At 34.4% G+C, this 27,046-nt stretch overlaps 1 protein-coding gene across 1 annotated transcript in view; it reads right to left on the reverse strand.

The window, feature by feature from the left end:
• Window positions 1–27,046, reverse strand: part of Ube4B (Ubiquitination factor E4B) — a 59,721-nt gene that overhangs the window by 22,196 nt on the left and 10,479 nt on the right. Inside the window, 7 exon segments of the mRNA XM_089091071.1 lie at window positions 1,528–1,640; window positions 3,265–3,349; window positions 5,222–5,348; window positions 11,935–12,170; window positions 16,901–17,142; window positions 19,338–19,582; window positions 21,603–21,723. Coding sequence (XP_088947197.1) covers window positions 1,528–1,640; window positions 3,265–3,349; window positions 5,222–5,348; window positions 11,935–12,170; window positions 16,901–17,142; window positions 19,338–19,582; window positions 21,603–21,723 — 1,169 coding nt within the window.

A 27,046-nucleotide genomic window follows, 5' to 3' on the forward strand; every position in this document is an offset into this window, starting at 1 on the left:
GAAGATGAATATTTTGTTATAATTGCATAACTGAGTTTTGAGTTCTATCCATCTACCGACCTACATTTTTTTTTATTTGGTGTACATGGTTTTTTAGGTGGAAAATGCGTTGGATATTCATTGAAAACTATTGAAAAAAGGACAATTTCTCTATTTTTTTAAGCAAATTTAGATTCTTTTTCCAATAAAAAGTTTAAGCAATATCATAATTCTGGCTCGGTAAAAAGACAAATCTGAATCTTTTTGGTGTCAGTTACAGTTGCAGGCTTGTCGCAAAATCAATTGTTTGAGAGTGAACACACACAGATGGGTAATAAGAATTTTCACTCACTATTGGTTCTATTTCCCACAAAATCGATAAAGAAAGGTCCAAAAGGGACCTTTGAAATACACTCTTTGGTTTTGAACATGACGATACACAATACGAAGAACACCAAAGATTTGCACACTTCTTTTGCAAAATAAACCTTAGTGTGTATTTACAGGGCTTTGTCTGAGAGCTCCGCTAATATTTTCAAGGTTTCAGTATTTGAAAAAATCAGAATATTAAATAATGTATGAACATAACGTAAAGCATGGTTGTCCAATGTACACCCCCACCCTGAGTAGTACAGAATATCAATATTTTTTAAGTAAAAACATAATTTTAGCAATTTTTGATACGTCAATAAATTAAATAAATAAATAAGACACAATAACAACAAAATTCAGCAATTACTCTTAAAATCAATATAAATACAAAAATAGAAAGTTAAACAATTAGAAGGAGACGAGAATTGATTATAAAAAAAGCGGGATATAACTTTTTAGCATTTTTAAAAACCGAATATTAAATTTTGACATAGGTTCTTTGTTAAATCTTGACAAAATTGACAGATAAAAGTTGTCACAGGTTTACACGCCCGGTTCTGTTTATTTTAGGCGAGGAGGGGAGAATTGTGGTGGTAAGGGCTATCCGAGGATTTTTCCTATTGAGGTGAACTTACCAAACGTGTACTATTACTACGAACGGGAAATTGAGTAAAGAATAAGGATAAGATGTTTTTACACGAGTGGCAAAAATAGCTGCTAATTCGAAAATGCAAGCAAACACATTTGCTTCTGAAGGATCTTTCCTTTCAAAATCTAGCCACTCGAATTTGGTTAGCCATTACCACATAATCAAAATGTCACAAGAATTCCAAAAAATAGCCAGACGAGAAGCATTGCAATGGCGAAGGGTTTTCCATCGGGGAGTAAGAAAAGAGCAAACCAAATAAAAAAGTATCAACCGCGGGTAGGGCTAGGAGTAATCCTAAAACCTACGCCTCGAATCTGGTATTGATATTTAATTTCCCAAATTCCCCAGAGAAGGGTCAATCAGAACGATCTTGGCGGAATTTCCTCTATCCCTTTGCTGCTGTTTAATCGTGCAAGTTGCACACATAATGCCCCTCATACGAATTTCTATTAAAGCATAGCTTTGATTCTAGCTACATTTCATCTACTTTTTTGAGTTGATCTACAAAAGTTTGAGGGGGTACTCACCTGCACATTCGCTCATCGTCACTCATCTGACTTTGTCTACTTTGACGTTGCTCAGACGTTAATTCTGACCAAGCGTTGGTGTCTGCCATTAATTCTTGAGCTTCATGTATTCTCTGCAAAATAAGGAAAAAAAAATCATACAAATAATAAATAGACTTACAATAAAAATACTAGGGATGTTCGCTTTAAATAAAGTTATAATTCATCTTTGAATAAAACCAAAAGTGTAGATAAAAATAAACATTTGGAGGGTTGATCATTACACTTGATCTAAGCGATTTTTTTTTACCATCAAAGCACTGATATCCCCAACATAGTTGGCACCCAATTTTTTTCAATGTATTACCCGACAAAGTTCTAACATATAATCAATGTTTAGTGGTAGACATATAATCAATCGCAAACAGGGAAAGGGGGAGAGAAAAAGAATGATAGAACTACAAATTAAGGAAATTAGACCAATAGGAATTACACTAACCTCAGAAGTTACAAATCAGATTATACTGATGAACCCCATGAGACATTCTAGGATTAGAGACAAGTAACTAGCAGATGAAGCAGCTAAGGCTGGAGCAGCACTGACATGCTACAGACCAGAAAATTGCATCCTCATCTCTCAGAGCTAATGGAAAGCGGCAATAAAGAGACGGGGCTATGAGAGTGTCGACTAAAATTTGCATAGAAAGATGGGATGTAAATAAAAAAAAAGAAGAAATGATTCTGAAGTTTAACCCCATGCTGATTAAACATCATTTACTACTTAATATGTCTGAAATATGAACTGTTACTGAAGCCATTATAGGTATTGCAAATTTTCGGAATCATCTAACCCAAATTACAAGAGCTGATTTCCCAGTTTGCCAACAATGTGAGATAGCCGTGGAAACAAGGAGGCATCTGATGATAATATATATATATATATATATATATATATATATATATATATATATATATTAGGCGGGGATTAGATACAGGTTGGATTTACTTCATAATTTAGATATTAAGCTTGAATACACAGAGAGGGTCATGTTCGACAGCTAGCAAAGTATATAATAAGGATGGGGCAACTAAATACTAGTCCCCCCACCCCCAACACTAATTAATTTTTTTGGAATTTGGGGCAATGGGCCTTTGTAGCCTGAGCCTCAAATCAATTTGCTGAGTCCGCCTGTAATAATGATAATAACAATAATATCCTCAGAGGATAGAAGTTGAGCATCGCATATTTTTATCATTTTCTTCATATTTTTGCTTTACTGACAAATGTTCCTATCCGTGTAATTAAGTGAGAATTTGAAGTATACCCAATATTTGGCAGTGGCAGGTGTATACCCTCTTGTGAATTCCCCCTTAAAATTGTTTTGCGGTTCGGTTAAATACAAATATTTAACATATAATATAAAATATATTATATAATATATAATGTGAAAAGTGTGAACAATATTGTTTAATGAGGCATTTAATACCAAAAAATATCCTGGAAAAGGAAATCATCGTAAGCACTAGAAATTTCCTGGAGTTGGTAGAATTAATTCATGCTTCAATGTTTCATATATATGTGTCAACTATAAAAGTATGAAATTTTCGGGGGTTCAAAAATTTGTAACAGAACAGGGTTTCAATAAAGCCTTTTACTTTGCGGTAACACCGTTTTTAATTTATCTAATAAGCTTACTTTGCTCTCCTCTTCATTCTAACTACCTTTTTATTCCATTTATGTTTATTAGAAAGGCTTACCTTTAATGATTCCATGCTTTCATCTAAAAGATATGTTGTGTCATTCATCAGCATATTAATAAATTTAACGAACTGCTTCCCCGTCCTAAAGAGAAGAAAACAAGAAGTTGTAAACATTTAATAATAGTAGTCAAGAAAACAATAATGACAACCTGAAATCGAACTGCTGAGAATGAAAAAACTGATTTGCGTCTACGTTTTCTAAAAAATAGTTCATAAAACGCCTCAACAGAAAATTAATTCCCGAGAAGTCGTTCTCCCCCTCGACTTCGTCTTCCCCACGCAGCCTCAACAGCAATTCGTCAGTAGTCCACACTACATTGTTCCACCGCTTCATTGTGAATAAACGTGCATTAGAAACATCAAACTTCTATTTAAAATTACTTTTCCTTTTCCCAGTCTATCAATTTCTGTTTTACTCATACGTCCCTTATTTTTGTTCTTATTTTCACTTGACACTCTTTCTTTGTATACTCTTTATTACGTATACTTCTTTCTTTATACTCTATTTTGACAATTTCTTTTCCCAGACTGTCAAATTATGTTTTACTCGTACAACTCAAGTATTTTGCAGTAGGCATCAAGATATGGCTAATTGTAGAAAAAAGCCAAGACAGATAATCCGAATAATTGAGAGGCAAAAGTGTTTAAATGGCACGGGTAAATGGTGGGAGTAAGTATGACTCTCTTATTGGACAACTTTTTTTTTGACAGATTTTGTTTTACGCCATTTATTTGTTTACTGCTGGCCCAAAAGCACAAATTCGTCTCTTTCTGGACTTTTAGTGGCTATTTTTTTTATCCATCTATCTTACCGTGTTTCAGCTAAATTCAGGGTAGAAGAACAAAAGGCGAAATTCAAACCAAAAACTGGTTGTCTAATCCATGTTCAGCTTAGGTTTCTGTCAGCACCAATAGCTAAATGTGGATAAGTATTGAAAAAAAAAAAAAAAAAAAAAAAAAAAAAAAAAAAAAAAAAAAAATTGTTGTCAGAATAGTTAATATTTGCAAAGATAATACAATAGTGTCAGACCTGCAAATCAGTTGGCATGAGGCATTCTCCACTAAAATCAATCGGACGACCCACGACCCCCTCAATGAAAAAAAAACAATGATAGCCCCACACCCTCTAGGAAAATCACCATTGACTCCTCAGTTATCCGAACTCAAAACATTTTCCAGCAAAAAAAAGAAAAAATAATTGTAGTTTGAAATTTCATAGTTGCGCGGAAAATTTAAAAGCTGAACGATAATTCATAAAAACAGATGTACCTCATAAATCAACGATTTCATTTCCCACTGGGTTAGAAGATGAAACTAAAACTAAAAATACGCATTTGGCTAGTATTGCCAGTGAATTTGCTAAATTTTTCTGAGAAGCTGAAAGTCGGGTTAGAGAGGTTACAGCTCAGATCCCTCATTTAATCCTACACCCATCAATCAAGCTGAGGAGGTAAACCGTACGATATATCATTTGAAAAGCTCTATAAATGGCAGAAACTTAATACGAAGGAAAATCTTAATTTTTTATTTAATTGACCAATTTCTTATTTTAATTCTACTATTATTATAATTATTAAATTGTACTTAATTCTTATTTTATTTAATAAGAATTTATTTAATAATATTTTATTTGTTTAATATTTATTTAATATTTATATAAAAAATTATTTAATATTTTATTTAATAAGAATATTAAATCTTTAGAAGAGATGGCAGCAGTAATGCGCTCTAAAACCCTGTTTATACCCAATGGTTTTGAGCAAGTTTACCCGACATATCTAGATACTTCGCAGAAGCATTAAGAGAATGAAAATGTCGCAATAACTACCCTGAGAAACGGACAAGAGGTAAAAAGGTGTACCGTACAAGTTTGTGATTTTTTTTTTTTTTTTTTTTTTTTTCAGGAAAACAAAAGTAAAATAAATAGGATATTTAAAAAAAAAAAAAAAATAACCCTGATTATTCAATTATTGCATCCCGATGATGAGACGATTCCCAAAGAGATTTGAAGACTATACTAATGTGAAATCGGATGGTAAATTTGTCGTAGAATTCAGATGTTGCCCCAGTACTTTCGACATCTGGAAGAAAAACAAACAAAAAGCTATAAAAAATTAAGATTAGGCAAAAATTCAGTGAGCTAGATTACCAATTCATTCACAATCGACATAGAGCAGAAGGACGAAAAGAAGGACGGTAAAATGCAACTACGGGTTACAAAATGTTTGCATACGAACCTCTGTGAAATACTCAAGTTAAAAGGCAGTAAAGTTAAAATCAACAAAAGAGAAATCTGAATCGCATTTGACACTATTTTTAACAGACGGATTTTTTTTTTTTCCTTTTTTTTTTATAAATTTGACATTGGCAATGAAACGTCATTTTTGCAATATATATTTATATAGAAATATTTATATAGAAATATATACATACAAAAAGAAAAATCCAAGCGAGACTAAAGAGCAACGTTAAAATAAAAAGCTAACATATTATTCTACATATGAGAGACTGTCACCTCTTTAAACCAACTGCTCTTTACGCTTAAGTTTAGCCAATACTTTATTGAGAGCATGACTTTCTAGGGTTATAATGAGAGAAAGGTTGAGAAGGGTAGGACACGTTTTGCGGATGGCGGATGACATATTGCCAAAGATCATCCTTTTTCGGCCATCCATAAGGAAATTGGAGCTTCTTGGGAGGAGATAAACAGGGAGGCTTTGAATAAAATGGGATGGAGGAAGAGCGTGCGCAGCTGTGTTGGCCTCAGGTGGCTTGATGCTGCAGTGAGTTTGTAGTAGTAGTTAATAGTATTCACTTATCATAAGAAGTGAGGAACTTAACGTAAGGAGCGGAGGATTAAGAAAGGAAAGAGTGATTCACTAGATGAATATTAGTTTTGAGGAGGATCCCACCCTTTCCACCTTTATCAGGCAAGCAAACGAATATGATCTTTTATGTTACGCTAATAATATTTCTATAATACAGTACTGAATTAGCCTTTGAACTGTTCAGTACTGAATTAGCCTTTGAACTGTGAGGACGCAAATTGGATTTAACTTTGAATTTAATTGGTTTGTAAAAAGTGTATTTGTTAGACAGTGAAGATATTGCGTAACATTGAATTGGCTTGGGATTATACACCTTGGATTACGTCATTTAATTATGACAAAAAAAGAAAATAGGCCAAAGACAATGAATTAATCTCTGATTGAGTAGTAGATCAGGTGTCTTTACCGCTTGCCCTGAGGAGTGGAATGAAATGAAAATAGATGATTAGTTGAATTTTGCAAACGCTACAGAGTATTCCTGAAAGTTGGTTGTGATTCCTGAAGAAGCGTCGGTATTCAAACGCTGTTGGAAGTCGTCGGTGCAGGAGATAGGGGTGTTAGCCATGCCCAAATTAACGGTGGCTTAGCGAACTGCACGTCCGCATCGACGTGGATAAATTATAGGTGCCAAAATAGGCAAGAGAGATTACATATTTTATTTTATTTGCACTTGCCATGGGGCGAAAAAGGAAGATTGCTAAAACTGTCCAAGTAGGATCCCAGTCTGTTGAGAACAGTTTGTTGAATTAGACCGTTTTATCTGAAGGGAATAACGATGTCGCTTCACTGAAGACCCTGGCGGATGATTTTGCTAAGATGCTAACAATACTTACTGAAAATGTAAAAAACTAGACTCTATAAACGATAGCATAAAAGTGTTAGAAAATCGTATGGTATCAGTGGAAAATACACAGTCTGAGCTAAAATCAGAAGCTAATACTACGAGTTCGCGTGTTGCACAGCTTGAATCTGATGTTCAAAGCTTAAGAAATCAAATGCCAATTATCGCTAGTGCAACGAAAAAGTATGAAACTGGGAGTGCAGATCTGTCTCGTCGGCTTATGGCATCTGAGTATCGACATACAGAGACGAATATTATCGTTTGGAATGCTCCCTGCGAAAATACCACCCAAGCCGAAACGTTTTTTGACCAGTTGTGTTTGGAGGGTCTAGGTCTATCCATGGTCCCGAGGTTTCAAGTTGTTGGTAATGTCCGTAAGGAGCAACCGTATTTTAAAGTTGATGTTGGTTCTCGAGATGCGAAGGTCGGTGTGCTTAAGAACGGAAAGAAATTAAAACGTAAAGTTATTTGACACCATAGAAATGTATCTGTTAGCGATGATGCACCAATATCAGTTCGTGAAGCTCGAAGGAAGTTGTATGTAAAGAAATCTAGATTAAATCCTATAGGAGTTTCATCATGGGTTTCCAATACAGTTCCACCATATATTCAAATCGACCGTGGTGGTGTGGCGGCAAAATTTGGTTACGATGAGCCTATCCCTGAGTTATGTGACCAATAGATGGTTATGTCATGAATGGTGAATTAAGATTTTGTTAAGATATTTTTTTTTTGTTTTTTTTTGTATTTGTGTTTATGGAAAAAAAATAAATAGTTGTTCTTTTTTTTCTCATTTATTTAGTTTTTTTTAGAATTTAGAAAGGGTAAGTGGTAGACACAGGTAGAGCCTTGAGTTTTCTTCAATTATAATTTTTTGAAATTCAGTAATGGAAACAGTAAACCTGTATTGTGACAGGATAGTGTTAGTGACAATTTTTTGACTTTTTTGTATTCGTTTGTTTATTTATACTATTTCGTTAATATGTTTCTTATTATTTTTAGGTTATATCGTGTTTTTTCTGGAGCTTCAATTACGTTGGATGCGGGACCACCGACCCTCCGAGTTATAGTAAGTTATTCAGTTGGTTAGGTTTGGTTGCAACTACCCTCCTTTTCTTTTATATATATATATATATATATATATATATTTATAAAAAATGGTAATTGTTCGTAATGATCGTTTGGATTGGCTTGAGAATAATCCATTGAGTGTTTCGGATTTAGGATTAGGGATACTTCACAGGGATTTTGATATGGGGGTAGATGATGTTTTTCCAAAGGTTAATTATAAGTGCCCAGTTGATTTACATACTAGACTGGCACCGGATAAACTTGGCATTTTTCATTTGAATTGTCAGGGGTTAAATAGTACATTGGATTATTTGTCGGAGCTGTGTATGCTATCTGATTTTCATATTCTTGCACTTACTGAAACATGGTTAATGAATAATAATTCTGGACTATTGGATATTTCAAATTATAATATGTGTGTTAAGAGTCGCACTCAATATCAGCATGGAGGACGTGCCCTATACATTAGAACCGATTTGGATGTGAAGGTTAGGGATGATTTGTGCGTTAATAAGGAGATGATTTTTGAGTATTTTGTTGAAGAGGTTGATAGGATTGGTGGCCCATTTTTTATTGCTGTTTGTTATCGCCCCCCTTCAGCTAGTGTAGATTGTTTTTTAGAATTATTAGAGCAACAAATGGACCTTCTAACTCGTAAGAACATAACGTGTTTTGTGTGTGGAGATTTTAACATTGATTTGAAATTGTTAGCATCTAATTTAAAAGCCCGGAATTTTTTGAATTTAATGTTAGGTTATGGGATGCATCCTGCAATAAATATTTGTACTAGAGTGACGGAGTCATCTTCATATCTAATTGATAATGTATTTTTGAATGTTCCCCATGATTCGTCAAGTGTTGTGTTAAATGATGTTTCGGATCACTTTGGTTTGGCTATATTAGTTCCGGGTATATTTAAGAGTATTAATATTAACTGTGATGCTCGCCCTAAGCCTAAGAAATTATTAGTTGATTCATATACTATGTCGAGATTTAAGCTTAGGATAGAACAGTTAGACTTTAAATTTTTACAAGAAGAATTAGATTTAAATTTGTATTTTGAGCTTTGGTATGGTAAGATTAAGGATACGTTTTTGGAAAATTGTGAAGTGTCAGGAATACAGAAGAGAAGGGTGTCTCCGAATAAACCTTGGATTACAAAGAGTTTGTTACAGTCAATTAATAGAAGACGTTTTTTATATAAGTTGTCAACAAGGAGCAATGATCCTCATGATAAAGTAATATATAGAGTTTATAATAGTAGGTTAAATGCTGTACTCCGACTGGCTAAGGTAGAATATTATAAGGTTAAATTTAAAAAAGTTGAGGGTAACCCGAGTAAGACTTGGAAATTGATTAAGTCGGTGACTTAACCTGGTAGCGTCTTGATCCGTCCAGATAATATGGGAATGAATAATAATGTTGCAGATGAGATGTGTAATCCCTTCGCTACTATTGGGCAGCGTGTGTCATCATCGGTGCCAGTATTTGATCAAGATGGAGATTTTCGTCCGTTCCTACCTGAAGATTGTGATGTGTCTGCGTACCTTAAATCTGTAACTATTGATAAATTATTTGATGTTATAAATAATATGAAAAATGGTGCATCAGGAGGCGATTTTATTTCGTTGAAGGTTTTGAAGTCGATATTACCTGTTATATCTAGTCATTTTTTAGGACTGATAAATAATTGTTTAAAAGCTGGAATATTTCCCGATTGTCTAAAGTGCGCGAATGTTATCCCGATATTTAAAGGAGGGGATAAGAATTTTTTAGTGATTATAGACCGATTTCTTTACTGCCATTTATTTCTAGAGTGTTTGAAAAGTTGATTCATAGTAGGATGGTAAGTTTTTTCGAAAAAAGATAATTTTTTAGTTCTAGTCAGTTCGGGTTTAGGAGTCATCATTCTACAGAGCATGGAGTTTTATTTTTAACAACTTTTATTAATGATGCTTTAGACAAGGGTCTGAAGATAGCTTCGATATTTTTGGATATTACTAAAGCATTTGACTATGTTGATCATGATATACTAGTTCAAAAACTATATAGTAGTGGTATACGTGGTGATTTTTTAAATGTCAGAGTTAGTTTTCTTAGTGGAAGGACTCAGTGTGTTGTGATGGATGGAGTTACATCTAAAATTTAATATATTTCGATTGGAGTACCCCAGGGTTCCGTTTTGGGTCCTTTGTTGTTTTTGGTTTATATTAATAATCTTTGTAGAGATTCAAGTAATGTGTCTTGTTCCTTAGACCTTGATGCTTACGGTACTAAAGGAATTCTACCATGTTTTGCTGATGATGCCCATTTCACTGTAGCTGCTAGAACTGAAAATGAGTTGATGACTATATTGAAACAAGGTATTTCTTCGATTGAAAAGTGGATGCGAGTAAATAAATTGAAACTGAATCATAATAGGTCGAATTTTTTGATTTATGGTAGAATTACTGGACATTATCCATGTATTAATAGGATAGAAGTAGGGCACCATACTATTGTAAGATCAACTAGTACTAGATACATAGGTGTTATTATTGATGAAAGTCTTAGTTTTAAAGACCATATTGCATCTGTTAGCAGCAAATTGTCTGGTCATATTGGTATTATGCGTAAACTTAGGTATCTTTTTCCGTGTGAAATTCTGAGAATGTTGTATTTTTCTATGGTTCACCCATATCTCATTTACTGTTGTATGGCTTGGTCGAAAACATTCGTAACTCACCTCCATCCGCTCTGCGTAACACAGAATATGGCAATTAGAGTTCTTTATGGTAATCAAATTGACCCATCTGTATCGGTGAGGCATATTTACCGCGTGTATAAAATTCTACCGTTGGCAGGAATATGTGTATTCTATAATGCTCTGTTTATGTTTAAATATTTAGCTTCGGAGTTACCATCATGTTTTTCGGGAATGTTTAGTCTTACGTCTACTATTCACGATCATTTGACACGATCTTCTCAGTTGGTGCAAAGACTAGCTATGGTCACGTCTAGGTCTAAGTTTTCAATTCGCCATGTTGTTCCGTTAGTTTGGGAGAGTTTGCCAGAGGATTTGAGGAATGTTGGGGGTTTGCAGGATTTTCGTAAGTCGCTAAAGAACCATTGTTTTGATGTGTATATTTTGAATGGATTATTCCACGCCACTTAAGTTATGTTTTTGAGGAGGATTTAGTTGCAGCTGAATATGATTATAATTATTATAATTTTGTTGGGCGTTGTTTGGAGGTTCGTTGGTTTTCGGGTCCGGTAAGTTGAGCTCTAATTATGTTTTTTTTTCTTTTTCTTTTTTTTTCTCTCTCTTTTTTTTTGGTTTCTTGGGTTTTTTATTTATTAAGAGGGTTTTCTCCTGCACAAGCATGCTTCAGGGAATCGATGATGTATATTTTTTTTTTTTAAATAAACCCAGTGTTACTTAATAAGAGTAGAGCTATCATCCCCTCAGCATCCATATTGCACGCTTGATCAAAATTTTTTTTCCCACCAGAGGAGGTTAGGGGATGAACCCTTCTTCATAATGATCTGAAGAACCTCTCAAGAAGACTTGGACTTATAATACATTTTTTGAGACTTCAGCCACCACCTATCCCATAGAAAGATCCACTAGCCCCTCCTCCTTATAGTTTGTTTGCAACTACACACTATTGCACAGCCAATAGTAATAGTGTATATTAATTCTATAAAATAGCTGTTCATTTTTTACACGGTATATTTGTTTAGGGAGGAATACACCGCCCGCGACAGTATATATCTGAAAATAGGAGGCTATGTAAGTAGCTTGATACCTTGATACTAATCCTTTTAAAGAGCAATAGGCGTTTTGAGGCCGATAGAACAGGCGAGGCCATATGTGTGTCCAATCGGATTTTATACAACATAACTTCATTGTAAACCACAGTTTTAAAACAGTAAATTTCTTTTCACCTGCATAAAATTTCATCAAGGCAGCTGGTAGCGTTGTGGTGCTAAGTAGATGGGTCATTAGCTTCATATATAGGTTTTCCGTTCTTGGCGTTACATGAGGATTCAACATAAACAAGACCTCAACCAATTTAGCAATCAGGTATGGGTTGCTGACATAATGTGGAGCAGCTATTAAAACGAGGAGACACGACAGCACAGACTGATCCAAAGACAATGCAACTGCATCAGGAGCCACTCTAGAAAAGACATTACCTTACTAATTTTGTTACTACACGATTTATAATTAGTTTATTCATTAATTATTTAACTAATTAATTGTTCATTATTAAATTTATTAGCGTTAATCTTACTAATTCTGCATAAAACTGGTGAGACCTCTGTCTTTTTACATTTTCGTTTTCAAGATCTTAAAAACTTTTGACACTTAATAAGTAACGTTCCTACTAATTCTTCTGACATACCACCTCGTTTCTACCATTTTGTCTTGCACATATTTGACATTTAGATAAAAAAAAAGAAGGTTCAATCGGACAAGCAATCTACCCAGGTCACCCCATTCATAAGAAACCGAAAATAAATAGGATAATTATGTGATCAACACAGAAAATCATAGGAACAACCGTACAACTGTTGGAATTTCAAGGCGGGAAAGGGGGGAGGGCATGGGCCAGATGTGTATGCTTGCATCAAACTAATTGAGTTTGGTTTCTGAAAGTCTCTTCTAACAAAACTGCAAAAAATTTAACCTGGAACCGATAAGTAAAATACTACAGAGGAATGTTAAGTTTTAATAGAACAATAAAAACTTAACCACGTTAATATTTAAACGATAAAAATGTATTAAAATACATTGAGACACGCTTACAATACGCTTATAAATTCACTCTCACTGATTTGACTTTTTTCAGAGCCAGTCAGAGTAAAATATATGACTTACTATCCTGTCACAGAATTGAGTCGAAATCAAATGAAATGCGATTTTGCACGGAAGCAAAGCTGACACTTATTTACGCTTTTTTTTCACCAAAATTCTAGTTTTCACGAACTTTGACAGAGTCTCTGAGACATTGGTTGCAGTAGTCAAAGGACGTTATTTTATACGGGATAATATTAAAAGGCAGCGGAAAAAAAAAATTGTGCTTTGGGATTTTTGATTATATTAAGGGACACGTTATTTGTCAAATGAAAGTTTCCCTGAGGTATCCGAGATACATGCAACAAAAGCCATTTTTTCAAAAGCTCTATTTCCAAACTATTCCCGTTATTGAGAAAAGATGTTGGAACACATTGTGGAAAAAAAAACAAAATTTTTGTATATCTTGAGAACTAAGCAAGATAGGAGAAAACAGAATGGACAAACTGATAGAATTTGCTTAGTTTAAATCTGAATTTTAAGGAAAGAGTAGAAAACGACGTTTAATTCACTGTTGTCGACACGTAGCTGATTCTCAACTCACTCCCTGACATCCAACTGATTCTAAATTTTGCACACTAGCTCATATCTAGTGAAAAACAGCTAAATTCTTGCAGAAGAAAATATATAGTAATTACTGTTTAATATTGGGTTTGGTTTCTTTCGTTTCTAAGCTCAGTGCTGCCCGTCAACATCACAGATTCAGTCCTATGTCGCTTTTGGATTTTTGACTCCTCTGGATGAAATTTTGTATGTAACTGATGAGAGGTTAGTTTTTTATGACATTATTTCTGGCTCTGACTTGCGTATTCTACTTGAGATAGCAATTTGGGGGAGGATGGAGAAAACATGGCCTTTGTAAGGGTCAAAGCTCCTAAAAGATTTGGCGACATTTATATATTAGCTATTTTTCAAACAAGTTTTGCCCCTCCCCCCAAATGAAATTCTTCACTCTTCTGCCCCCTCTTCAAGAAAAATTTGAAATGACAGCAATTTATCTGATACCTAAAAGACCCAGCTGATAACGTTTATGCTGCGGTGTTGAGTCAGAACATCGATTTTTCACTTCTGGACCTAGACATGGGCGCCAGATTTTCATATTTTAACCCGGGCTCGATCAGCAAAAACGTAGGAGATCACACACAGCCACTGAACTCGCAAGACTTGTGGTTTTTCCCAAGGTTTTCATACTATTCATCTGCTATCCATACAAAAAAAAAATCCTGATACGCAGCTAGGGCTGGGCTCATGACCGTAAAAAAGACCAGATCCCTATGTCAAGGCTTAACCAGAGAATCAACGCGTTATTTTAACCCCCCCCCCTGAAAATGATTAATTACATAAAATAGACACTTAAAACCTATTTGAATGGATTTTACTGCTTCCATAATGCAAAAATAATGCTCGTTTGAATATTTACGTTACAGTAGCCCCATGATGTCTTTGTTGCCTAATTTTCCAACAAATTTAGCATGTAAATTCAATAATAAAGTCAAATTAAATATTTTATTTTATTCTTGTTGAATTTTAACAGCGATGTCACATTTATATATGTATGTATATATATATATATATATATATATATATATATATATATATATATATATATAAATATATATATATATATATATATATATATATATATATATATATATATATATATATATATATATATATATATAAAATTGAATGTACGTCTGGCTGTGCACCCTGTATGCATTACTACACTGTTTATCCGATCGCAAAGCAATTTTAGGAAGTTGTTGAGTACATCTTGGGAAGGTTTTAGGCATAAAATCTCCCACAACACCCCTTGAGGCTTTTCACGTTGACTGAAATTAGAGGCCCATCGTCACAAATACTTAACAAATCCGATCAAAAATATAATTATATTCACATTTTCTATAAATTAATTATCCAACAACACACGGTTGATAAGCTAAACGGGTAACGTAATTTTCAAATACTTTTAAGTTTAGAAATACGGTTGCTATGCTTATGTGGAGAAAACTTTCCAGGGGAGAATTGTCAGTGGGGGGAGGGATTTTTCAAATACTTAAATTTAAAATACGATCGTTATTAATACACGGGAGGAATTGTTCTTGAATTTCCTTTCTTTTGAGATCACAACAACACGCAACGGGTAAAGAGAAATTTCGATGGGGTAGTTTTCCGTAGGGGGAGAATTTCCAGAGAGGGCAAATTGTTCACTTGGGATTTTTCAAACACTTTTAAATTTAAAGATACGATCGTTATATATACACGGGGGGGGGATTTGCTGCGGCGGAGTTTTCCGGGAGAATTTTCCACAGAGGGAATTTTTCTTGAATTTCCTTTCTTTGGAGATCGCAGCAACGCGTAACAGATAAGGAGATAATTCTTGAATGTCATTTATTTTAAGATCCCAAAAACGCAATACGGGTATGCTAGTAGAAAATAGGGAGAAAAAGAAAAGAGTGACTTTTTTGTGTTAACTCGTTAACACAAAAATGATACAAGTGATCTTCAACCAACGTAGCTCTTTGACAAAAACTAATTATTAACCAACTAGGACTAAACTGAATTAAATAAAAAAATAAAAAAACAAGACTTTTTAAAATCAACATTTGAATGCTTTATAAAAATTGCATAAAAAATAAAAACAAAATTGAATGCTATACAATAATAATTGCCAATCGAAAATAATTTCAAATAGATTTTTGAAAAAAACAAAATTATAATGAATTATGACTTGCTGCGTAAAACTTTAAGAAGCTATATATATATATATATATATATATATAAAAAAAAAAAAAAAAAAAAAAAAAAAAAAAAAAAAAAAAAACTCAAGAATTGCAAGTAATTTTCATCGGATTAAAAGAGAACCAAACATAACCATGTCTCTGGCGATTATTACGTGGCAGATAGATCTTCATTTTTAAAATAATTTTTTTTTTAAGATTGCTCGAGCTCTCATTTTATACGTCAGTCTTTTTCTTATTTATTCTTCAAAAGAAAATTGTTCACACTTTTTTTTTGCAATTTCTGGTAGTCAGAATCAATAAGAAAAAGCCAGCCAGAGTGTATCATACTGCAAAACACACAGAAGAGTTCTATGTCATCGCAAAAAAAAGGAAAAAAAAAGCGGAGTAATTAAATTTTCCTTCCAATTGCCCGGTAAATCAGCTCAAATACTTGTATATCCATTGGCTATAGCAAATGAACATTGCGCAGTTTGTAACGCGAGACGATTCTTCATAAGATCGATTAATGCTCTTCAACCAATTAAAAGTGTGTTGAGAGTATCAACACGTTTTCACTATATAAGCCAATACTTACTGTGACCGTATTTCTTCTACAAAAAGATATAGAGAGCTTCTTCTGTGCTGCTAACTATTTATTGTCACTATTTATTGACAACTATTGACAACTATTAATATGACAATTATTGACAACTATTTATTGTCAAACGTGGCTATATAAGATAAAAGTTTCATAGCACGAAAGAAAACAAAAGTAAATATGCTGGGTCCTGCAAGCGTAGTGCTTCGTTCCAATACAATTGAAAATTTTCCGAGAATACTATTTTCTTTGTAATATATATATTTCTTTTTGACCGCCCTGTAGAATACCAAAATTAAGTGCTCATGGATATCCTGCAGACAGGAACGTACGCAAGAATTGATGGGAAATTTCTTCGTATTTCGGGGGAGGGGGATCACGAGTTCCAACGGCCCCGACCACCCCCTGCGTATGCCCTTACAGGACGGCAGAACAGTTACACAAAAAGAAAAAATATTATATATATATATATATATATATATATATATATATATATATATATATATATATATATATATATATATATATATATATATATATATATATTAGTGTATGTTTTTATTATTCTCCTTTTTTACTTATGTCTTTTTTTTGTTCTTGGATCTTTCACCCTGTATTCCCGGCTATAGAGCCTTGCAGGGGGGGGGGGGGTATTTGATGTTTGTTACTGAATGTTTTGTGTTTTTTTGTATTAATAAAATCCTATCTTATATGTATTTAAATTATAATTACTGCAATGCAAAAAGGATATAATCCGCCATATCTTCTAGAAACCACTCGGGCATAGCTGCAAACAGTTCAGGAGGAGCCGGTTGCGGAACAAATTGAGCATCATAAGACCAATGTCCAGGATAGTCAGGAACCAAAATCCTTAGTAAAAAATCTGCCACTGAGTTGTAAAACAATATGGTGCGACGCAACATGTTGGAATCAAGCAAAGCAGCATCTGCACATGGCTTGCTTCGTTGCAATTTCTAGAAAAAAATAACTCAACCATACCACGTTGTTAAATATTCAAGGATTGATCCCTTTACTAAGCCCAAATTCCACCCAAATTTGACGCCACGCTTACAAGAGAAAACAAATAGATACAAAACGAACATAAACAGTTACAGAGCTTAAAAAATATATGAGGTTTTGACTTGAACAGTTAAAATATCCTCATGCTCTAATTAAAGAGGATTTCTAACGATTTACTTTGCTCCTAGGAGTGTTCTACTGAGTCTTCATCCCTGGGTACATTTCAAGAGAATACTTACTTTATGGAGGGCAGGCTAGGTTGACAATAATCAGTAGACCAAAAATGTTTCAGTACCTCAAACTCAAAGAATTTAAGTCATGGTTTTACATACTATATACAAAAATTACAATTAAAACGAAAATATGAAAATAACAGGTATTTGTTAAATAAGACGGTGAAAATAAAGAAATAAAAAACTTTTTAATGCAAAAATAATAATAAAGGCCCGAATATTTCGGCTTTACATTTGAAAGCCTCAATCAACGAAAAAAAAAAAAAATAGCTGAGACAAGACAGATGAAAACAAAGAAAAGGCATAAACGTTATATAAAATTCATTGCTTTATTGAATTTAATGTTACCTATCAAAAACTATGAACCTGAGAAAAATTTGCCAGATTTAAAAAAAGGGTGGATACACCCCCCAAAAGTCAAGCCATCTTAATAAAAGTCAGACTATCAGATTCGGGATATCTCAGAACCTTACTGTAGAGGTTTTTAGTCCCTATCTACAAAAATGTAGAATTTTGTATTTTTGCCTGACGAAAAATCACATATGTGTTAATTTGTTTTGTCTTTTTTTCCCAGGGATGACCGTATCGAACCACTGGTCGTAGAAGATCGGGAGAGGGGTCATTCGAACGGAAACCAAAATTGTAGTGCCCTTCTTAAGTGACCGAAAACATTGGAGGACAACTGGCCCCCCTCCCACACCCTCTTTTCCCCAAAGACATCTGATCAAAAATAAGAGATAAACATTTGATTCAGCATAGTTGAAAGGTCCAATAACCAAGCCTTTGGGGATTAAAAGACCCACATAGTCCTTGGGAAAAGGGGTGTATACTTCACTATTTGCCCTTTGATTACATATAGTATTTGTTACTGGAAAGTATACGGAATTCTTGGGGGGGGGGGGATTTTCAGTGAGGGGAGATTTTCCACAGGGAGGATTTTAGCTGGGAGGAAAGGTTCCGGGGGAATTTTACAGGAGGGGGGGGGGGTGATTTCGTGACATGGCTTGAAAAACGGTCTGAAACTAAATAAAAAAACAACAGGTTTTTTTTCAACTGAAAGTAAGGAGCAATATCGAAGCTTAAAATAAACAGAAATTATTCCGTATTTGAAGGGGGGCTACCCCTTCCTCGCCCCATGCTCTTTACGCTAAAGTTTGACTTTTTGTCACAATTTTTTAAGAAAGACTGCTTAAACAGAAAGACCATTGCATTCCAATGAGAAGTCTTTTCAAAGAACTTCAAGACTTAAGTATAAAGAGAGGAGGTTGAGGAAGGGGTAGCCCCCTTCACATATGGATTAGTTCTGTTCGTTTTAATGTTGTTAAACGTAAATGCTGTTGATAAGTTTTAATGTTGCTCCTTACTTTCAGTCGAAAAAAATAGTATTTTTTTCTATTTAGTAACACAATAAAAATGAACTTGCTGCCTGCATACTAGTCACTATCTTTTGATATATAGTTTTAAACCCTAATCCCTGACCGAACTGTCAATTATCGTAGCGAAAGTTTAATTGGCCTTTACAATGTGATTGGATTTTCTTCTTTTCTTTCCTTATTTTAAGTTTTAAGGCCTGTATTACTTTCTATTTCAAATAGAATTCAACTTGAATTTCCATTTAATTCTTGCTCGTTCTAAGCCAAAAACATACAGCAAATCATTTGGTTAAGAGTGGATTGCAGCATACAGGCATCAGGAATCTATTTCGGGGGGGGGGGGGTCCTAATGTTCTGAGGGGGGTAAAGATTTGAAATGAATAAACAAAAGAACTAGAGAGAAAAAATTCTATAGAAAGTTGTGAAAAGGAGGGAGGAGCCCCAAACTCTACTTATGTATCCGCCAATAAACAATTCGTTATCTACATTACATCTACAGAGGCATAACCAATCTATCATTGAAAAGATATATTTTTTTTTTACCGTGATCTGAAATTTCCAGTGCTTGATCATTGCAGCATTCTTCTTTGCCCCGGGAGTATTTTTCCATTGGCTTTCAGTTTGTTCCAGCTCCCTGACCAACTTTTGATAGTCACGCAATGCTCGATTCCTTCGTTGACTCTTCCTTATTGCCGGCAGCACGGACAGATGATGAGCCGTTATTGTTAAAAACCAACAGTGAGTTAAAAATTTGATATTTGAGCTCCATGGTTTTGTACTACGCTCCCCTAAAAAAAAAAAAAAAGAAGACAATTTAGTATGATCTTTTCTAAGGCAAAAGCAACCGAAGCAACATTTTTTTCTTCCGAAATTTTAGTGCGAATAGACTTGATCGCCCCGTAACCTTGCGCTTTCAAGGACAATCAAATAATCAGTATTAAGGTTCATATTCCCTGTGCAATGTTTGGTATGTTATTTCTCTGTCACGGTTTTAGTATATCAACGAAAGGAATTTTTTTTTACTACCATTCCATTGTTGAGATTCAGCTCTATCCATCTGTTGAATTACATTTTTAAATATTTTTACATGCCTTCTTCAATTAAAAATACGTTGTATCTGAAAATTGTTGAAAAAAGGACAATTTTTCCATTTATTTAGCAAATTTAGATCTTTCTCCAAAAACAAGTCTAAGTAATATCGTAATTCTGGCTCTATGAAGGGATAGGTCTGAGATTAATGAATACAATGAGATAAGTATCTTGTCCTTTTGGTGCAAGATGCAGCTTCAGGCGTGTTCCAAAATCGTTTGTTTCAGAAGGAACATATACCTTAATGACACCAAATAAAAAAAATGGCTGGCAACTAATAAATATACTTAAGAGAACATTTTGATTAAGCCCATGTTCAGATGTCCTTAGACAGGCATACCTTTCACTGAAAAAAGGAGAAAAAGTAATTTCATACAACGAAATCAGAAATAAGACACTCGTGACGACCAAATCTTCTTTTCAAATACAGTCGGTGAACAAATTTCAATACAATTCACAATATAATTCCACATTCTTAACTTTGTTCGGTTCACCGTTGTCTTGAAAGAGGAAGGTTAAAATCAAGTCACAAGGTCCATTTTTAATTATTCGGGCAAAGCCAAAAAACCGAATGGATTTCAATAAGCTGTTGCATATGCCTCCGATTTTAAAACCTAAATAACACATCTATTCGTTTTTTACATTTTTAACCTATATCAAGATGAATTATTACGGTGTTAAACATATTTTACCAAAAATAAATATTATGACTAGTGATTACTAGAAAACCAATTGATTTTTGAATATTTTCTACAACCCTAAATTGGCACCATTTCTAGGATGAAAACAGTTCCAAGACAATAACGAGCTGACAGAGTTCCAAGTAACGACCCACACGGAAAACAATAACTTCATCAAGGGCAAATAGATGAAATATATAGAAATTCCACAGACATTACTAATCAACACAGCAGAAATGATAACCATATATGGTGAATCTAACTCAAAATCTATCCTTGTAGAGGATGTCTTTTCATTCCACTTAGGAAAAGAATAGAGAAAAGACAATTAAGTCTTTAAAAGCGGCTGAATTAGCACTGGAAATTCTGCAGGTTCGCTAACAAAGGATTAACAAAAACAGCAACCGAAAATGGCAGCAAAAATTACGGTTCCAACGATTACTTGTAATCCGTTTTTTGAAAAGCTTAAGGCCAAAAATTACCATGCAAAAAAGTATGAGCTTGGTCGACTTAGCAATTTGATAGGAGTTATGCTACAATGCATATTAAAGAAATAAAAAAAGAATAAGGAAAAAACGAAAGAAAGAAAGGAGAGGGAGAGAGAAAATAACTAAAATATTACAACATTTGTATTGTTGAGGCAAAACTTAGTTAAAAAACAAAACTTGCAGGATATGAATTGAACCCAGAACAAATTCACTATTGTGTCCAATGTAAGGACTTACTGAAGCTTAAAATCTGGCAGAAAGCACGCCCAAATAAACGAAAAAAAAACCTCGAACGTTATGCATTTATTAAAGTTATGGAAGATTCTATACGGTAACAGTTTTCGAAACTCCTGTAATAGCAATGAATAACCATTATCTTTTGATTTATAAAATATAGAAATTACAATAACCATTATCTTTTGATTTATAAAATATAGAAATTACAGATATTTCTCTTTTTGGATACTTTGATGCAATATATTAACTTTTATATTTATGGAATTTAAAGCATTGAATAGAAACAAGAGTTAGAAAAAAACTACTGCACTTACTCAGTGAATCTAGAAAAGCCCTCGCTTGTACAGAGCTGAATTTAAGTCGTGTTTCTTCAGTAACATCAACCAAAGCTTCGGGATGAAACAAGTAATACGGATCCACTTTAACTATGTCGACCTACGAAAAATAGACTGAATTCAAGGAGAGTATTACGTTAACAAGGTGCAACATGCCGGCTTTTCTGCTAAAAAGTTGGAGGTGGGGGGGGGGGTAATGGAGAGCCTCCTAGCCCATATTATGCCATTAATAGTACAGATTAAAAATATTCATACCATTCCACTCCAAATCCCCATTATGTCTTAGGTTTTACGATATAGGCCCACTTGTATATATCTTGTATCACTTGTAACCCAAGTATATATCTACACTTGGGTTTTAGCATTATTCCCGCTTTCTAGGGCTATAATGAGAGAAAGGATAAAGTGGCTAGGACACGTTCTACAGATAAAGATTGCCAAAGGTTGTCCTTGTCGGCCAACTGTCTAGGGCCAAACTAAAAGTGGGTTGTCCCTGAATGGGGTGGGAGGATGTCGTAAGGAAAGAATTAAAGGGAATGGGAACTTCTTGGGAGTGTGTAAAGAGGGAGGTTCTGAATTGACTTGGATGGAGGAGGCGCGTGCGTAGCTGTGTTGGCCTCAGGAGGCTTAGTGCTGCAGCGAGTTGTTAGTAGTAACAATATTATTCGACCTGAAACGCGAATTCGGTTTTTTACCTTGTGGCAATCGTTTATCAACAAGTTATTGTATAACCTTATCCTAACTACCTAACTTCCGGCTGAAAACTTAACAGCAGGAAGAGACTAGTTACAGCTTGGAGTCTTTTTTTTTATTCCAAGTCAGGACTTAGCTTGTTTTCCGACCGAATCGGGACTTGGCTCGCTTTTACACATTGTAATTATAGATTTTCTTCTTTCTTCAGTACGCACTTCGGCAATGAGGCTGTAAACACCTGAAAAAACTCGAATTGGTGTATGTAGGGAAGGAATCTTAGTGCGGAAAAACTGATACTATATGTTTAGATCAACATATCAAGGATTATTGTTTAGCATATAAAAAGATGTATACATCTGTTCAGAAGTTCGTTTTCTTTCTTGCCACTAACCAACTTTCTAATAACACAACTAAGAAATGAGCCAATGGTAAGTCCATTTCTTTTACCAATGAGGAGACTATAAAACTTTACGAGGCATTTGTAATAAAAGATAGCAGCACTTTCAGAGCTATGGGAAAATGACCCTTATTTGGATTTATACACAGTTTTACTTATTTTTAGGAGAAGATTTTTGATCCTCGGACCAGAGAATTGTTACATATGGTAGGTATGTACTTATAAATTCTAGTCTTATTTCAATATGCTACCTGCCGTCTCAAACGTGTCTTTCACTTTCCACACTTTCCCTAAAAAAAAACCTTGCCGCTTTCTCTAAAAAAGCTGAAATCGACGTCATAGAACATAAAAACGCACAGCGTATACATATTTGATATTTTTTCTATATTTGCCATCGTGGCAAGAACAGCAATACTATGGACAGTTTTAATGCTCCAGATATAATGGCAAAAATCTCCTTATTGCATTAGGGGCTATCTGAGTCTGCTATTTTAAATTTGAGTCATTTCACCGCCTTTTTTCAATGTTTTTCATCTAGTTGGTTGTTTCTCTTTGATTTTGTTTTCTTTCACTTTCTTTATATTTCATGGCTCCACTTTTGATTTTCTTATCAAGTGAGTTATAAGTAAATTATTATCTACAAAGTTGCTTCCTCAACACGCAAAGAGGAAGGAAAAACAGTCAACAAGGCTTTTTTAATTAAGCAATACTATTTCTCAAGATGAAGCAACTTTTTTTATAGGCCGGTGGACTTTTTTTTTCAATGTCCGTAACTATCATAAAACGAAAACCAAAATTCAGGTTTGTAGTTGATTTTGAAGATAGTCACTATTCAGAGATTTAATAGAGATAATATCGAATGAACCCAGTTAAAGAAATCCCTTAGTTACCTGTTAAAGTAATTTTATCAAACAGTAACATATTACTTCTTAAACCTCACAAAGCAAATGATTCAGCTAACTTCGGGTAAAAGTAAACATTTCTACATACGTGCAATTAGCTTCGACCCTTCAGATGGAGGGTAGGGGTTGGAAAGGAGTAGCAGATGATTCTTTGCAGGTGTGTTGGGGGGGGGGGGGAGGTTGAAAACACGGGTGAGTTACTTCTCAGATGGCAGGAACTAAGACTTACCCCCCCCCCCCCCACCCATTCTCTCTGTGCACAGGTATGCAGACAAGGTAATACTATCCCCTGGCTATCCAAAAAGATCATAACTACTGTATTTTCATTTGCAAGCCCAATTTTAATCTGATATTATGGGTCATTATTGTATGTTGCGTGATTTACCGGACAACTAAATTTTATTTCTTAATTTTTACAGGATATGTTTAGAAAACAATATCAGAGAACATTAGTAAACACAATAGTTACTGCTAACATTCTGCTATTCGAAGAAACGATACACGCAGCCTTACTTAAAAAAAAAAAAAAAAAAAAAAAAAAAAAAAAAAAATCATCATTGACTTTTGCCTGAAGAGCTCATTCGCCAGCCATCTATGCAGTAGGCACGTTAACCTATAGTATATTGTCTGTATTATGTACAGTTGCTCTGTTAAGTATGCTTCCGAGAAGAAATGCACTACTTTATAAACAAAGAAAAGACGAAAGGATAAGAAAAGACGATTGGTCAGAGTGAAAAGGCATTTTATAATTTTGAATGTTTTTACTGCTTAGACCAAATTTTTGATTTTATTTAACTGCTGTCAAGTTGATAAAAGTGTCTTTTAAGTTTATTGTATATTAAGTAGGTAGTAAGTGTAGTTGTTTTTTGATTTTTCTAGGATTTATAGACTAGACTAGGCTACCTGGTAATTTTGATAGGTGGGGATGGAGGAGGAGCCTCCTGCGCCACACATGACTCTGAGCAACTGTTCAGGAAGGGGTTTTTGCTATGGTAATCAGACTCATGACTTGTGCTCAGGCACTCAGACTAAAATGACATTGACTTCTGTGAATATACTAGCAAAGGGTTTTATTGATAATAGAGAGGCAACCATCCCTAGGACAGCAAGAATATTTTTAGGTAGATACTTGACAAAGAAATTTAGAAACCATGAGTCTAAGGGTCATTATTGAGTGATTAGTCAGCGCCCAGGTCCTGTTGGTAGCATTGAAATATTAGCAAATAGTGAGGAAATGGAAGTAAATTTACAAGCCCTAGGCTCAATGACCTTAAAGTAGAAAATGTAGTTCTTCGATTTGAAAGAAAAGACATCAGAAATGCAAAACAAGTGAAAAATAAAAGAGGTCTAGTATTTATCCCAAAGAGTTTTGCTGGCAAAGAGGAAATGAATAGTGAAATAGAAAACAACCCAGAGGTAAGTGAAATCAGTTTCATGGAAAAGAGAGATACTTTGCAAGAAAATAAAGAAAGTGTTTATAGACTTATAGTAGAATACCAAGAAGAAGTAAAATTCCCAAAAAGAATATCAATATGGGGAGCACTTTTTAGTGTAAAACAATATATACCCCCTGCTATGAGATGCTATAAGTGCCAAAAATTTGGCCATACAACTTTGAAGTGTTAGGCTGGTGAAAGATGCCTTCTTTGCTCTGGAAAGCATAATCTAAATGAATACCCAGAGAAAAATAAGAAACCTAAAGAGCAAACACTAGTGTGTGCAAAACTGCAAGGGTCCACACTCTGCAAACAGCAAACAATGTTTCCCTTATCTTGAGAGAACAGAAGCTCTTAAAATAGCTTACACAAAAAATATGACTTATAAGGAAGCAGTGTGTCAAGTTAATAAGATAACAGTTCCCTCAACAAGCCATTTAATGTCCCTAAAGAAAAAACTAATGAACTAAAACAGAGCACTAGCTTGATGGAACAAAGCACTAGAGAGGATAAATTAGAAAAATACCTCGCCTCAGCTGCCTCTCTTCTTACTACTATATGTGAGTCATTGATCGATATGCTACCCAAAACTTCAGAAAAATAGGAATAGTAAGAAATTTTACTAGGGTCCTAGATGAAGTTCTTGACCTTGTCCCTGGGGCAACTAAAAATTCTGCAAGCAATGACCATACAGATATAGAACAGAGTGAGACTAAAATGGTAAAAAGAGCCCGCACATCACCTGACAAAGAGAACTCACCAGGCAAAGGAAAAAATCTAAAGAAGGGGAAGCACATCAATAAAACATGAAGGTCCTGCAACTAAACACACGAGGAATGGGGAAAACTAAAACTACTCTTATGAATACTTTAATAATAAGAGGTAAACCTGACCTGGTGCTCCTCCAAGAGACCCTACTAACTAATGAAAATAAAACACCAAAATTTCCAGGCTTTCATCCTGTACGGTGGGATAGAGAAGGAAAAAAAGGAGGAGGTCATCTGACACTGGTAAGAGAAAATATACCCTTCAGGAAAATACAAGTGCCCTTTACAGGTAAAAATGAAGTTGGATTTGTGAATGTCAAACTGGATGACAATAGATGGTTATCTGTTGTTAATTATTATAATAGAGCAACAGTGGATTTTGATGCGAGTCAATTTAAAAAGATCAATGACCTATGTGAAAGTGACAAATTTATAGGAGGTGATTTCAACCTTCATAATAAAATGTGGGATATCACAACATCACAACAGGACCAACAATCTCTTGCCTTTGCTGACTATATCTTGGAGCCTGAAAGTAACATCTGCCTTATTACACCATGTGATCTGGGCACTAGGCTAAATGTAACTAATGGTAAGTACTCTACTCTAGATTTAACACTTGTTTCTTTTTCATTAGCTGTAAATCATCATGTCCAGCTAGCTGGCGCAGTAGATTCTGATCATCTTCCAGTTATAGTGGAACTAGAGGAATGCATAGATTCCCCAGAATTCCAGAGAACAAAAATGTGGAAATTCTGTAATAGCAAATGGCCAAGCTGGCAAAGTACCATTGCCTCTAAAATCCAAAAAATTTCACCTTATTATCCAGTTGATTTAATGAATTAACAAATTACAAATTTACTATTGAAAACTAGTGAATATATTTTTGTTTTTTGTAAGCATAAAAAAACAAAAATAAACTCCATTTCCAGGCTGGAATGCTAACTGTGAAAAAGCTTGGCTGGAAAAAAAAAGAAGCTAGAAACCGATATGCAAGAAATCCAACAATAAGTAATAAAATAGAGATGAATAGGGCCACTGCAGTCCTAAAATAACTATCCTTCAAGAAACAAGAGAGGGCTGGAAGAAACTAATTGAGGAAAAATTTTCAAATAATACAACTATAAAAGATAGGTGGCGAAATTTTAAAATCTATACTGGCCAAAAAAATCCCCCCAAAATTCCTGTCCTACTAAAAAAGGATGGCAGGGAGTTCACAGCTATAGAG

The sequence above is a fragment of the Artemia sp. Qi Xiang Cuo genome, chromosome 6, assembly GCF_049724085.1.
Source record: "Artemia sp. Qi Xiang Cuo chromosome 6, ASM4972408v1, whole genome shotgun sequence".
Classification (NCBI taxonomy): Eukaryota; Metazoa; Arthropoda; class Branchiopoda; order Anostraca; family Artemiidae; genus Artemia; species Artemia sp. Qi Xiang Cuo.